Source organism: Balearica regulorum, chromosome 16 (genome assembly GCF_011004875.1).
Source record: "Balearica regulorum gibbericeps isolate bBalReg1 chromosome 16, bBalReg1.pri, whole genome shotgun sequence".
Lineage (NCBI taxonomy): Eukaryota > Metazoa > Chordata > Aves > Gruiformes > Gruidae > Balearica > Balearica regulorum.
In genome coordinates, this window is record NC_046199.1 from 4,570,321 (window position 1) to 4,584,828 (window position 14,508).

At 43.0% G+C, this 14,508-nt stretch overlaps 1 protein-coding gene across 2 annotated transcripts in view; it reads left to right on the top strand.

The window, feature by feature from the left end:
- Positions 1–10,182, top strand: part of DHX35 (DEAH-box helicase 35) — a 35,253-nt gene extending 25,071 nt beyond the window's left edge. The window contains exons 19-22 of one of the 2 annotated variants that reach the window (XM_075768430.1): positions 1,803–1,884; positions 2,429–2,500; positions 4,841–4,952; positions 8,409–10,182. In XM_075768430.1, coding sequence (XP_075624545.1) covers positions 1,803–1,884; positions 2,429–2,500; positions 4,841–4,952; positions 8,409–8,453 — 311 coding nt within the window. In that variant the 3' untranslated portion in view covers positions 8,454–10,182. Of the gene's footprint in view, positions 1–1,802; positions 1,885–2,428; positions 2,501–4,840; positions 4,980–8,408 lie in introns of both variants that reach the window. The other variant, XM_075768429.1, reaches the window with a different exon arrangement.
- Positions 10,183–14,508: the final 4,326 nt, after the last annotated feature.

Genomic DNA, 14,508 nt, shown 5'->3' on the forward strand with positions numbered 1-14,508 from the left:
CCAGGGTGCTGAGGGAGCTGCCAGAGGTGCTCGCCAAGCCACTTTTCACCATTTCTCGGCAGTCCTGGCTAACTGGGGAGGTCCGAGTTGACTGGCGGTTAGCCAATGTGACACCCATCTACAAGAAGGGACGGAAGGAGGATGTGGGGAACTACAGGCCAGTCAGTCTGACCTCAGTGCCAGGGGAGGTTATGGAGCAGATCATGTTGAGTGCCATCACGTGGCACATTCAGGACAACCAGGTGATCAGGCCCAGTCAGCACAAGTTTATGAAGACAGGTCCTGCTTGACCAACCTGATCTCCTTCTCCTTCTTTCCGCATAGTGGATGCGGGAAAGGCTGTCAATGTTGTCTACCTGCACTTTAGTAAAGCCTTTGACACCATTTCCCACAGCATTCTCCTGGAGAAACTGGCTGCTCATGGTTTGGACGGGCATACGCTTTGCTGGGTAAAAAACTGGCTGGATGGCCAGGCCCAAAGAGTTGTGGTGAATAGAGTTAAACGCAGTTGGCGGCCAGTCACAAGTGGTGTATCCCAGGGCTCAGTGCTGGGGCCAGTTCTGTTTAATAGCTTTATCAGTGATCTGGATGAGGGGATTGAGTGCACCTCAGTAAGTGTGCAGATGACACCAAGTTGGGTGGGAGTGGTGATCTGCTGGAGGGTAGGAAGGCTCTACAGAGGGATCTGGACAGGCTGGATCCGTGGGCCAAGGCCAACTGTATGAGGTTCAACAAGGCTCAGTGCTGGGTCCTGCAGTTGGGGCACAACAACCCCAGGCAACACTACAGGCTTGGGGAAGAGTGGCTGAAAAGCCACCTGGCAGAAAAGGACCTGGGGGTGCTGGTCAACAGCCGCCTGAATATGAGCCAGCAGTATGCCCAGGTGGCCAAGAAGGCCAACGGCACCCTGGCAGAAATAGCGTGGCCAGCAGGACCAGGGCAGTGACCATCCCCCTGTACTCGGCACTGGTGAGGCCGCACCTCAAGTTCTGTGTTCAGTTTTGGGTCCCTCAGTACAAGAAGGGCATTGAAGTGCTGGAGCGTGTCCAGAGAAGGGCAGTGAAGTGCTGAAGGGTCTGGAGCACAAGTCTGATGAGGAGCGGCTGAGGGAACTGGGGTTGGTTAGTCTGGAGAACAGGAGGCTGAGGGGAGACCTGATCACTCTCTGCAACTACCTGAAAGGAGGTTGTGGCCAGGTGCGGATTGGTCTCTTCTCCCAAGTAACAAGTGATAGGACAAGAGGAAATGGCCTCGAGTTGTGCCAGGGGAGGTTTAGATTGGGTATTAGGAAAAAATTCTTCACCAAAAGGGTTGTCAAGCGTTGGAACAGGCTGCCCAGGGAAGTGGTGGAGTCACCATCCCTGGAGGTATTTAAAAGCCGTGTAGATGTGGTGCTTAGGGACATGGTTTAGTGGTGGGCTTGGCAGTGCTGGGTGAACCGTTGGACTTGGTGATCTTGAAGGCCTTTTCCAACCTAAATGATTCTATGATTCTATTAGTTCCCAGCACCCATCTCTAACTGCTCTGCAAATCAGACTTCAATGCTTAGCTGTCACACAAGGTTGCTCTAAGGACTGTGGAACTATCTTCATCGAGACACCAGTGGGAATGGTAGTTTTTTACACAGTAACTTTGATTTGCTGTGAAATTGATGTCAAAACAGATTGCAGGGTCTGTCTGTCTTCAAGCTTTTGCTATCAAAGCCTGATGCACTGTGAAAAGTTATTTTAGATGATTAAGTGGTATTTTAGGGATTTTTGCCATTCCATTGATGCATCTTACAGAAAAAATCTTCTTTTCAGGTGATCCAGATCCTGTTTTGAGATGCATAGTTTCTGGCTTCTTTGCTAATGCAGCTAAATTCCACTCTACTGGAGCTTACAGGTAAAATACGTAGTTTCATTATAACTGTTGCTTAGTTTAAAAGCTCCTTTGACTGGATAAATCTAGGTATAATCAACAAACAGATGCTTCTTTAGACACTTGCAATAAGAAACACCTGGCAGTTGATTTACTAAGTATTTGAAGTTTTGTATTTTCAAACTGCTTCAATGTTTATCTTTTCTCTTTGGGAAATATAAATGATTAAAGTTATTGATAGTGGAAAGCTGTTACTAATAGTAATTAGCTTGTGTTAACGTAAGCAAGAACAGCATCTCTGTTGCAGCACTCCCAGTGCAATGAATAAAAGCCTGAAACACTACTTTTTCATTTAGCATAGCTAGAACTCTTTCAGGATGTTAAATTACCAATTTTTCCTTTTGCTGGGATTTAAGCCTGGTTTCATCTGTTCATTAAGTGCGGATGTTTTTAATTTGTTCCAGTTCTTTCATTGTTGCCTTTTATTAACATTCTTACTGGGGATGAAAGGAACCAAATGTTAAACAATAAATAGACTCTCTATCTGAAATAGTATCTTGCTTTCAAGGACTATCCGTGATGACCATGAACTTCATATCCACCCCACTTCAGTGCTGTATGCAGAGAAACCTCCCCGCTGGTAAGTTAAAGCAGCTTTCACCTGCTTTGTGATCTTTATAAGACATTCTCAGCATCCAGACATTTTCATGAATGACTTTTCTCCATCAGTGCAGGAATAGAAGTAGGTGGTCATGGCTCCCACAGAGAGAATTCAGTTGGTATTTCCTTTGCAACTTTTTGTAGGCAGTATCCAAATAAATCAGGAATATAGTGATGTTTAACTGTCAAAAAAACCTGCAGAGGTTGGAAAGCAGTTAGGTGACCCTTTCTTAGTGGGTGCCATACCTTGCACTGCAAATTGCTCTACGAGTAGTCTCTGTGCCTAGATAGAGCTAGGGTTAATTTATTAAGCCTATTAAGGAAATAGCCTGCCAAATAGGTGCAGTAATTGCAAATGGCTTGCTAGGAGAGGGCATTCATGTAAAAGGTTACGGATGTCTGGCAGATCAAGGAAAGGAATTGTCATACATTCGTAATGTCTGGGATATTGCAATTCCATTTGTAATGTCAAAGATGCTCAGATAACAAACAGAAATGTGTTTCTAATGATCAGGTCAACATGATCAACCTGAAGTATTTGGACTCTGGTCCTTCTTTGCCTGTTGCTGAGACTTTGAAGGATAAACTTGGCCAGTGTCATCTGTTGTCTTTGAATTGAGCTCCTACACCTGGTGCGTAGGGTTTGCAGCAGTATAACTGATTGGAACTTGGCCAGCAATCACACTGGCTCACAAATTAAAGTTTGGCTCAAAAAATAAAAATAAGCCTGGCTCACTGTACCAATTCTTCAGGGCTGAGTTGAGCAGAGTGTAGCTAGAGTAATTTTTGCCACTGAAACCAGCCTTATTTGATGCTGTTTTGTCAGTTGTTTTTTTTATCCTCCTGTCACTGCTATTAAAAATAAAACACAGTATGTTTGAAATAATAAAAAGAACACTTTGCAAATATACCTACTGTAAGCTAGAAAAACTCAAAAAGTAACATCCTGAAAGAGGTTGGGTCATGGGAGAGTAACAGAAGAATAAATTGTGAATAAATTTATTTGGAAAGAAAGTCTAGTGGTAGGAGAGTACTGGAAGAATTCTTTGCTCCAGCACACACTTCTTCCAGGGCTCGGCTTTTAGATGATGAGCCTTCAGTGTGGAACTTCCATCCCAGCCTTGGGCACTTCCAGACCTATAGAAAAGCAGAACTGTAGACAGCTAGCTGGAAGTCTTAACTGACAAAACTTAAGACTGCTCTTTGCTGCACAGCCTGTTTGCTGTTGGTGGCAGCAGTATTGCTGGAGTTTTTAGGAATAGTGATTCTGGGCTTAAATCTCTTTTTGGACCCACGTGTTGCAGAACAGGCAGAGAGCTGTCTTCCAAGGCCACGTGGTGTTGCCACCACCAGCCTAAAGACGCTGCTGGCTTGTGGCATCCTGTAAGACAGGAGTTTAACTTACTCAGCAACCCTAGTTTCAGTGTTGCTGCTGCCTGGGCACCCATCCTGTGTTGAGGGCTTCAATTCTCTGTCTCTTAGAGGTGTATGTAAAATGTGTTCTCATGCTTGTTTGCTTTCCTCAGATTTCTCTTTAGTTGTATTAGTTAGTATGTCTCGGACCACGTTTGGCAAAGAAGAGAATTTTGATCTCTTCCCTCTTTGCTTTTGAGAGCAAAATACCAATTAATGAGAGACCACAAACCTTGTGGGTTTGCACCTCTAATGTGTATAGAAGGCAGATAACAACTTGGGGTTTTGGTGACTAACCCTTCAGCGAGTGGGTTTGCGCTTCCTTGGTAAAAATGACTTTCCGTACTGAAGGGTGACTTCAGAAATAGGTTGCCCATGCTGGGAGCAGGGATTGAGTCCACATGGCTGGCTGTTTCTAAATCTCTTACCAGGAGATGTTCTGGCAGTAGTTAAAGCTGATCTTCTTCCAATCCTTATCTTTCTTGTCTGCAGATAGGCACCAAAGATAGTCATGCTGTGATTTGTGCCCTACTTGTTGTGGGTCCAGGGTTTTGGTGCCTCTGACATCCTTCCTTGTGATATCGCAGAGTAACTAATATTGTCTCTTCCAAAGCATCTGTTATGAGTCCCCCTTGGCCCCATTATAAGAAATACTCTTTCTTTTATACCTTGCATCCATATGTCCTGGTAATATGTGAAGGTGTTTTTAAGGGCAGTCTAAAGGTTGTTTTAATGTAGAGTACTTTGAACAACCAGAGGGAAAGTGATAAGAAGCTGTATTATAACTTAAAGACTCTCTTGTCACTCTGTAAATACTACCTCTGGCAGCATGCATGTGAAAATATGCTGCTAATCATCTCTCTCACTCATTGCTTTATAGCAAACACTTTTTTTTTTTTCCTCCTAGGGTAGTCTACAATGAAGTCATACAGACTGCTAAGTATTACATGAGAGATGTGACTGCTGTTGAATCTGCGTGGCTCTTGGAACTGGCTCCTCATTTTTACCAGCAAGGAACGGTACGGAATCGGCATAAAGCCCAAACGGTACCATTGCTGTATTAGCAGCTCTTGTATCTGAACTTTTGATGTGTTTATGTTTTGTTGTTGTCTTTTTAATGGTACAAAAATTAATTTGGTTTTGTTCATTGTAGTGGTTTTAATATAAAGAAAGAGGATAATAAATTGATGCATGAAAGCTTTTTCCCCTATTATCCAGCCAACAGACGTGATCTCAAAGTTACAAAATAGTATATTGCTCTGGCAAATGAAGTCTTTAGCCATTTTACACTTGAGTATAAGCACTTGGTAGCACTCCTATGAGCAGTGCTATAGCTCGGCAGTGGTCATACTTTGCACGATCATTTTAGAGGAGTCTTTGCATGCTTTGCAAATGGTTGTGCAAACCCTGAGCTTTTTTTTTGAGCATTAATTAAGTTTCGTACAGCTCTGATCTGTTCAAACTTGAAGTGGCAAAGAACAGCTACTATTTGTGCAAACATAGCTTTTCTTTACAATTATCTTTTAATAGTTGCCACCGTGCTTTATCAACTCTGTGCCACATGAATCCATCATTCTAGGCTTATTCACTGGTCATTCTGAGAACTGGATTGGTATTATCTAAATCTTAGTTATGCTGGAGCTGCTGATACCGCATTGCATGTAAAAACTCTATAGGCAAGATTACCAATTCAATCTTGCATGTGAATTTCCCATGGGAGATTAATAACTACTGAGCTTTATATTCTAAATTAGTGAAGTTTTTCTAAAATACTGAGTGAAAAAATGCACTTGCATGTAAGACCTATGCAGAAAGAGATCTGTTTGTGCATATGAGCAGCCATGTTGCAAAAATTGCTGTTTCTGATTTATACAGCTGTGTGGTGGGTTGACCCTGGCTGAGGGCCAGGTGCCCACCAGAGCTGCTCTATCACTCCCCTCTTTCATTAGACAGGGGAGAAAAGGTACAATGAAAAAAAAACTTATGGGTCGAGATAAGGACAGGGAGAGATCATTCTCTAATTATCATCACGAGCAAAACAGACCGAACTTAGAGAGGGAATTCATCTTATTTATTACTAGGCAAAACAGAGTAGAGGAATGAGAAATAAAACCAAATCTCAAAACCCCTTCCCCCACCCCTCCCATCTTCCCAGGCTCAACTTCACTCCCGGCTTCGACCTCCGCCCCCCTCAGCGGCACGGGGGGACGGGGAATGGGGGTTACGGTCAGTTCATCACACGGTGTTTCTGCCGCTTCATCATCCTCAGGGGGAGGACTCCTCTCATCGTTCCCCTGCTCCAACATGGAGTCCCTCTCACGGGAGACAGTCCTTCACGACTTTCTCCAACGTGAGTCTCTCCCACGGGCTACAGTCCTTTACGAACTGCTCCAGCGTGGTCTCTTCCACAGGGTGCAGACCTTCAGGAGCAAACTGCTCCAGCGTGGGCTCCTCCACAGGCTGCAGGTGGAATCTCTACACCCCCTCATCCTCCCTCCATGGGCTGCAGGGGGACAGCCTGCTTCACCATGGTCTTCACCACAGGCTGCAGGGGAATCTTGCTCTGGCGCCTGGAGCACCTCCTGCCCCTCCTTCTGCACTGACCTTGGTGTCTGCCGTTGTTCTTACATCTTCTCACTCCTCTCTCTGCCTGCAAAAGCCCTCTCTAACTGTTTTTCTCTTTCTTGAATATGTTATCCCAGAGGTGCTGATTGGCTTGGCCTTGGCCAGCGGCGGGTCCGTCTTGGAGCCGGCTGGCATTGGCTCTATCAGACACAGGGGAAGCTTCCAGCAGCTTCTCACAGAAGCCACCCCTGTAGCCCCCCCAGCTACCAAAACCTTGCGATGCAAAACCAACACAAGCTGCTATGCTATGTGACTTTTCTGAAAATCTGATGTTTGTTTTCTTTCACTTCCTGGGATTTTTGGAAAAAAGCAAAACTAGTGCACGGAGGACCTTACGACACACTTCTGTGGTTACAGTGTACGACAGCATCGGCACTGTCCACATAATTGACTTGAGAGCGTTGGGGCTTTTTTTAAGTTCAGCTTGGCTAATTCATCCCAGTTATCCAGATATCATCTATAAATTCACTTACTGAATAGCTAAATATTTTCTGCCTCTTTCCTGTAACACATTTCACAAAGGCAGTCATGATCCCTGCAGGGTAGGCCCTTGAGTCTTTAGCTGCTGTTAGATGTTCTGCAAGCATGGTGTGAAAAGGAGGTGAGCCAATGTTCCAGTTGTATCAAATCTGCTCCTGGAATAATTAGTCCTTTCAACTCAAATATTTACATGTTGTAACATCCCATGTACAACATAACGTCCCATTACGATAAGGCCTCTCCATGGACTAAAGTTTGGTGCGAGGTTTTCCTTTAGGTAGGTGATGTCAGGGAGTGTGACTCAATGACTTGTTCAGGAAAAACTTGAGTTGATTTTTGTAAGCGAAGACGACTTGTCTTACCTGCCTGACTGAGAGAGCATGTTTTTCAAGGTGGTACTACCAGTGTTGTAGATAGTCTATGAAATTACATCGGAGCCTAATTTTTACCATTGCCACCCTTTTGATTTGATAAACTCTGTAGTATGACTTGAGCATTGCTTTCATCCTAAAATAAATGGAAGCTCTGGAGGATGATAGTGCTGGTTTTGAGGAAAATTATCTTTTCTGGTTTTGTCAGTTATCCTTATCAGCCAAAAGGTTTGAGTGTCTTTTATACAATGTTTAAAAACTAGAAATGTTCCTGTTCTGTAAAGCTTTGAATTATGCACATAAATTTTCAATAAGCAAGTCATTGCAAGACACACAGTTATGCTAATTTATAGACATTCAGACCCTTTTTCTACTAAAGGATTCATCCTTGTGCTAATAAGAGATTTCTGAAATAAGAGAATTTTTATTCCTGTATCAAGTTACAAACAAATTACAACTGAATAGGATTCAGTGTTAAAAAGTTTTCTTCTACAGCTTGATGATGGTCTCAGTCAATTATGTCTCATTCCAAATTTTGCAGGACTTTCTTCATGTTTCATTCCACATTTTTGTAGGTCTTTTTCTTTAAGAGCATAGAGGTTTAAAGGTCCAACACAACTACAGCTGCAGTGTTAATACATTAGTTAAAATCCTGTACTTCACGTATGTACTCCTAGTGTTGGTGCAGATGTATTGTTGGGTGCACATACATCTTTCTGTGCATATTTGATGCTGGCAACTTGCTTGCAGTTAGTACAGAAGTACTAGAAGATGATATTTTTATACCAAGCCAGAATATGACTTTGAGATATGTGTGGGTTTTCAATGTCATAGGTTTATTTTAGCTATATCAATAACAAGCAGAGCTTGGGAAGGGTGGTATTTGATATTTGTATAAGAATTTATTTAATTTGGGATTAAAGACTGAAAGCATTCTAGTTGAACGTTTCTAATTGTGTAAACACTAAACAATTGTTCTTTTATTTTCTTCTCTTGCAGCATCTTTCCTTGAAAGCAAAAAGGGTTAAAGTAGATGACCACTGATTTGACATGACTGAAGTCTTATGACATCAGATGCAGAACCTACCAGTGAATTCAAGCTGGCTACAGTCCATTCAGCAGTCAGTTCGTTAGCAATTTGTTCTTACATCAACTTAAATGTTTAAATGCCTGCCAGGATCTGTAGGGGTTTATGCATGACCAGTACTTTGTAAACCTATGTAGAGCTTGCATTGTGGACATTTTATTCTTTGCCTACTTGACCACTGTTCATCTGGGCATGTTGCTCCTTTTAAATAGGTAGAAAAACAATTTAAAAAATAAGAGGACACACAGGACCACAAAACCCTGAAACCTTCAAGAAGGAAAGCGCTTTCCTGGAGCGATACGGCTGCCTTATGAGAGTGGGGAGTAGGGTACCCTGCCTCCTATCACCTAGAGCACTGTGACTACTACCGGCCAAACTGCGACTGACTCCTGGCAGCAGGAGCTCAGGGCAATGAACTAGCCCTTGAAACACAAGGGGCTGCCATGGAAACATTGATTTCATGTTGGACCATCCTGAACTGGTGCAGCTTGTGCTCCCAAGCAGCAAAAGTCTCTTGCCTGAGGTTGAGCTGCCCCGGGCTCCACGTGCTGTAACAGTCCTTCTGTAGGTAGCTTTGTGTTAAAGTGTCTTGTTTCCCTACGTGAAAGTTGCTGTTTGGGGAGGGGGAGGAAGAGTAGCTCAGTGTTTTTAAGAAGGACTGTTTTGCTCAATTGGGGGACTATACACCTGTGTTCACAAACAATCAAATTCACAGCTTTTCTTTTCTTTTTTTCCCCCTGACAAAAGAAAAGATGTTAGGCTCTCACTACTTGGAAATACCAGAAAATTTCAGCAGGGGTGTGTAATGGAACACTGTCATTTAGTCTCTGTCGTTCAGCAAAGGTGAAAATGTTCTGTACTTTCCTATAAGGAATGCATTCCTATATTTATTTTTTTTATTAAGAATCTGTTCTTTGCTGCTTGGGACTCTTCTTCATGTGCTACTGTAAGAGAAGGATGCTCTGAACAGTTGCTGCTTTAATTGGGACTCCATGGCTACTTTTCAGTAAGGAACTGTACCCTTTTGTGTTCTCACAAGATAGCTGGATACATGTATTTATTTTTTCCAACTCTATTGATATTTATTTTAGAAACACATTGTTTGAAAATTTTATTTTTGTAAGGCAACTGATTTGATGAATGTAGTTTTGGCATATTATAACTATAATTTTATTTTCCTTAAAAAAAAAAAAGTGTAAATAGGCAAAAATTTCTACATAGAACAAATGCCTTCCTCGTCACAGGACTGCCTTGAAAACTTTCCTGAGAGCTTCTTTACTTTCTCCCTTCCAAACACCTGCAGAGAGAACATGTTCTGTCATGTGCAGCATGTGGGCTGTTCAGTGTCTACGTACTGACTGCCAGCTGTACCAGTCTCCATGTATGGCACCAGCAGCATGACAAACCGTGTCACCTTCCTTGTCGTTTTCCCTGTGAACCTCACCATGTTACTGCTCTCTGTCTTAGAATGGAAGCTGTCTGGGGCGGGGACTGTCTCCTAGCCAGAGCTGACAGCATTGTTGGCACTTACTAAAAAAGATTCAATTTGCAATTTTTTTTTCTTTTTTTCTTAAAGGATTGGAGAAAGAGCTGAATATGAAGACTTGTAAAATGTCTGTGTCTCTCTGTCCTCTGGAAGTATTCTTGAGAAAAATAAAACCATTGAGTCAAGGAACCTTGAGAATGAATCACTTCAGCCTAAGTAGTGGGTAATTCCCAGCGTAGTGGGCGGTTGTACTGTGCTGGTCTGAGTTGTGATGAGCTGTCAGTGGCAGGCCACTTCACTTGCCAGTTCTGAGAATTTGGGTGGTTCTGGAGAACCACTTCTCCAGATGTACTTTTACCTGGCTGTACAGCTGCAAAATTTTCGCTTGGAATGAGTGTGACTCCTGCTAAGTTAAGAACTGAGGGGTGTGAAAGCTTTGTAACATGCTGCAAGCAATTGTACTTTTATAAGAATGAGTGCAATAGGTTTTTGTAAACAAACCAGAAATTGAGACTTGTCTTTCTGTAGCTTTACAAACTGTTGAGGTATTTCTGGAGGTGCAGAAGAGGCAGGCTGTACTAGAGATGCAGGCTAAGAGTAAGTGTTTTTAGAATTCAGATTAAGGTTAACTTGAGAGAGAAAGCACTGCTTTCATCAGTAAACCTGGACCCTCTGAAGGTGTTTGAAGACAGAGACCTAAAACTTGAAAGACCTGAAAATCTCTTTACTCTGTAAAATTTTGGCCTGCAGCTCTCTGCGAGATTTGTACGTAGCATTATGCTTTAAATAACTTTGCTGAAGGAGATGGGCAACTGTGCCTTGTTGTTGGGTCTCTGCTGCATAAACAGTCTCTGCTGTTGTGGGGAGGTTGGAGTCATTTGAAGATGTTTGTAAAGGAGTTTATAAAACAGTTGAAGGATTTAAAACCTGGCTTTTAGAGAATAAGGTTAAAATATTAGATTCCTGAATTAAAATGTTGCTTGAAATAGAAGTCATGCCACCACTGGCAAGGAGATAGTTTTTTGGTTTTGGGTTGGTTGTTTGGGTTTTTTTAAAGTAAATTTGCAGTCCATTAGTGTCTAATTACTGTGGGGGGAAAGAAGGAGCTATACTCCTGAAGTCCATCAGAAAGCGCTCTCAGTGTTTCTACTTATGACTTATGACTTTAGTGTTGTTGAGTTGTAGAATAAGATGAAGCTAAATTGGAATAAAAAATCAGCCAAGACAACATTAATTGACATATATTTCTCATCTTGTAGATGAAAAATAATTCTGATAAACTGATGGGAGTCACAACTCTTCCTGCTTAATCTCAAGAAAGAGACCAGTAATTAAAAGACTAAAATGAAAAAAGGGAAATAAATAAGGGAGATGTTACTGCCTTTTCTCAGTGCTTTATGATAAAATACTGATATAATAGGACATATAATTGAGCTATGCACACAGCGATAGTCTCTAAACTTCAAGGTAATGTGATGTAACTTATTTTTAAGCTGAGTTACTTTTACATAACGTACAATAAGCACATTACAGACAGGCATCAGGGAAAAAGTGGTAAGTCAGGTTGCATGCATCTTCACACCAAAAAAAGCCATTTACCATTTATCTGTGTGAGTCACTCTGGATCTGGTGGTTTAGATCTCTTCTGGCTTGTGGGCAAGTGCAAGCAGTGAATAATTTCCTGTTCCAGCAAATGGAAAACCAGGACAGAGACGCTAAGATGGGGAGAGTGTTGGAGCAGCATTTCTGCATGAGGGAAGACAGGGTTGTAAGACACTAGAAACGGGTCTGTAATTTCATCCGAATTCTGCAGAGACACTTCTGACTGCCAGGGAAGGCTGGGCTTCTCTGATTCTGTTGGGAGCCCTGGTTGTAGGGAAGGAGGGAGAGAAAAGAGCAGAGAAGTGGAGAGGTATCCGCAGGAAGGTGCGAATGAGTGCAGGGTTTCTTCACTGTCAGGTCCCACGGTGACTCACGGCAGTGCTTTGCTCTGATTGCTGCTGAGCAGGTGGTTACAGGCTTGGGTGGTGGGAAACAGAGCTTCCAGAACCTGATTGGAATTAATTAGCTGAGCCAGTATTGCTCTGCTTGTCCTCTTTGTGTGACTTTTGTGATTAAACCCCCTGACTGGCAATCCTGGAGTCAAGGACAGAGCTGCTTGTTCGTGGGGTGGGCAGCTGCTGATGCAGGAGCACAGGCATGAGGACTTCACTCCCGTGGAGGCTGTACGGGGCCGGGCACAGCTATTCCCCCTGCCGTGCTGGAGGTGAAAACCACCTACGTCATACACCGTCTTTGGATTTGTAAGGTGATTCTGTTCTGAAATGTGGCTGCAAAATCATTCCTCATGGTTCAGCTGCTTTCTTTACCAAGGAAAATTAGCTGTATCTGTTTTTTTTCCTCACTAGCCCTTCAGAATGCTCTCATTCGGGAGCATCAGCATGCATCGGTAACTGCTGTCATCCCATCACTTGGTAAGGGTCACTTACTGGGCTAGTTCATCACTTTTGAGCAATTCCATTGAAGGCAACTTGGACCCACTGTTTATTGCTGTGATTTCATAGTTTTATATTATTCTCTATCAAATGGCCGTACTATCAACTATTGGCAAAGAAACTCAACAATACAACTCAATATTTAGTGTAAATTCTTCTAGGGGGACCTAGAACAAACAAGTTGCAGGATGAACATAAGTGGCACATGGAAAAACTGTCCTTATTTCTAGTTTCTGGTCTGTTCCCAGACTTTCAGAGCTTTTGTCCTTGAGAGCTTGGATGGGGTTCTGTCAATTAATAACTTTAACTTTCTCAGAGATGAGCATTTTTGGCTTAAAACTGACTGCATTTTGAGAAAGGTGCCAGTAGATGGCAGGCATCAGTTTCGAGCAGCAGTATCTTGGGGAACAAATAGTTGGCCAGTTCTTAACAGTTTTTCTTATTCTTCAGTTTTAGCATTAAATTAGTTTATTGATAAGTAAGATGAGGAAGGGTAAAGGAAAAAATCTATCAGTGGCTGTGGGATAAAGTCAGTATTTGAAGTGCAGAGATTAGTGAAAAAGCCTGGAGTGTTGTGTGCCCCACTGGTTTAAAAACACACAAACAAGAAGTCCCAAAAATCCCAACCAAGAAATTCTGTAGCTTTTCTTTCAATTAAACATTGGAGTCATAAAACTGGCACCTTAGCTGTGAGCTGTAGCTGGAGGTCGGGGGGGGTGGGGGGTGTGCTGGGTGGGAGTGTGTTAACGCTGCAAGGAGACTGACAGCACTTCTTGCTGGCTTTTATACTTCACTTGTCCAGGTGACCAACCATAGTTGAAATTAAAAGAGGTTTTTTCACTTTTTTTTTATCCTACTTCCAGCTCTCATCTTTTTAATAAGCTAAATTTTGCAGCCTTCTTGACTAATAGAAATACTTTCGTAATAAGAAAACGAAGAGCTAATAGAATCCTTCAAGTTCAAAACTCCAGCACGTGGGCTCTGTACGTGCCCGGAGTTCCTCCTGTGGAATCACAGCCCGAGGCTGGAGCGATGGGCCCTGTTAAACAAAAAGCATTCCTTGTGTTTTACTGATGTGTCAGTCGAAGGCTGCAAGCCGTCTTGGTTACATAGACCTTTCTTCTTTCCCTACACTGGTATTCTTTTCACAGCTCACTTCATAACTAAGGTGTTCTAGTGTTCAGCTGATGAAGCTGTCTTGGTTAAAACCATTTGACCCTGTAGATTTTCCTCTCTGCAGTACTGGTAAACTAGCGAAGTGCTGCCTCCTGGCAAAATTTGGTAAAATTGGAAACCCTGGAGGGAAGCCACCCAAGCACCGGGGCCGGTTCTGCTTACAGATGTACACGGGGAGCTCTAGAGACCTGAGCAAGTCTCAGAGTAGCACAAGGACCAGAAGTTCGTGGTCTGTAAAAATACCAGTTCTGTGTCCAAAATACAGGCCAGCGCAGGGGAGCGTGTGCAGGGATGCACGGCTGGGGCAGGGACGTGCCGTATTTCGTGCTGCGCCCGTCTGCTGCCAGCTCGGCTCTGCCAGGGTGAAGGATTCGAGGTGGCCCGGTGTGGCAGCCCTCAGGGCTGTGTTTCCTGGCGGTAGGTGGGTCTGGTCCACCCTCCCGCTTGGCTTTTATCTCCTTCCTGGTTTGTCCGTGCTCATACCCACTACAAAGAAACTTCTGATCTGTTTTGGATTCTAGCCACTATTGTAAATAAACAAAATATTAACAGTTTAGGGCAAAACCCCCCCCCCCCAGAACCCATGCTGTTCCTGGCAGCATGGTAGCTATGATTTCTCTCAGAGAATGCAAAAATGGCTGCTTGCTCCACTCCAAATTTGTCTTTTGCAGGGCGGCAGTTTTGCAAGGCTGTGGGATGCGGAGGTTATATTTAGCTGTGTTGCCAATTATGAGATCAAAAATTGCCTGGAAAAACTCCTCTTTTCCTCCTTTCTAGGATCATAATAATAATTTAAAATAAATATATGTATTTAATTTGTCTTTCAATTTTATTTTAATTCTCCTTGGCAGTTCC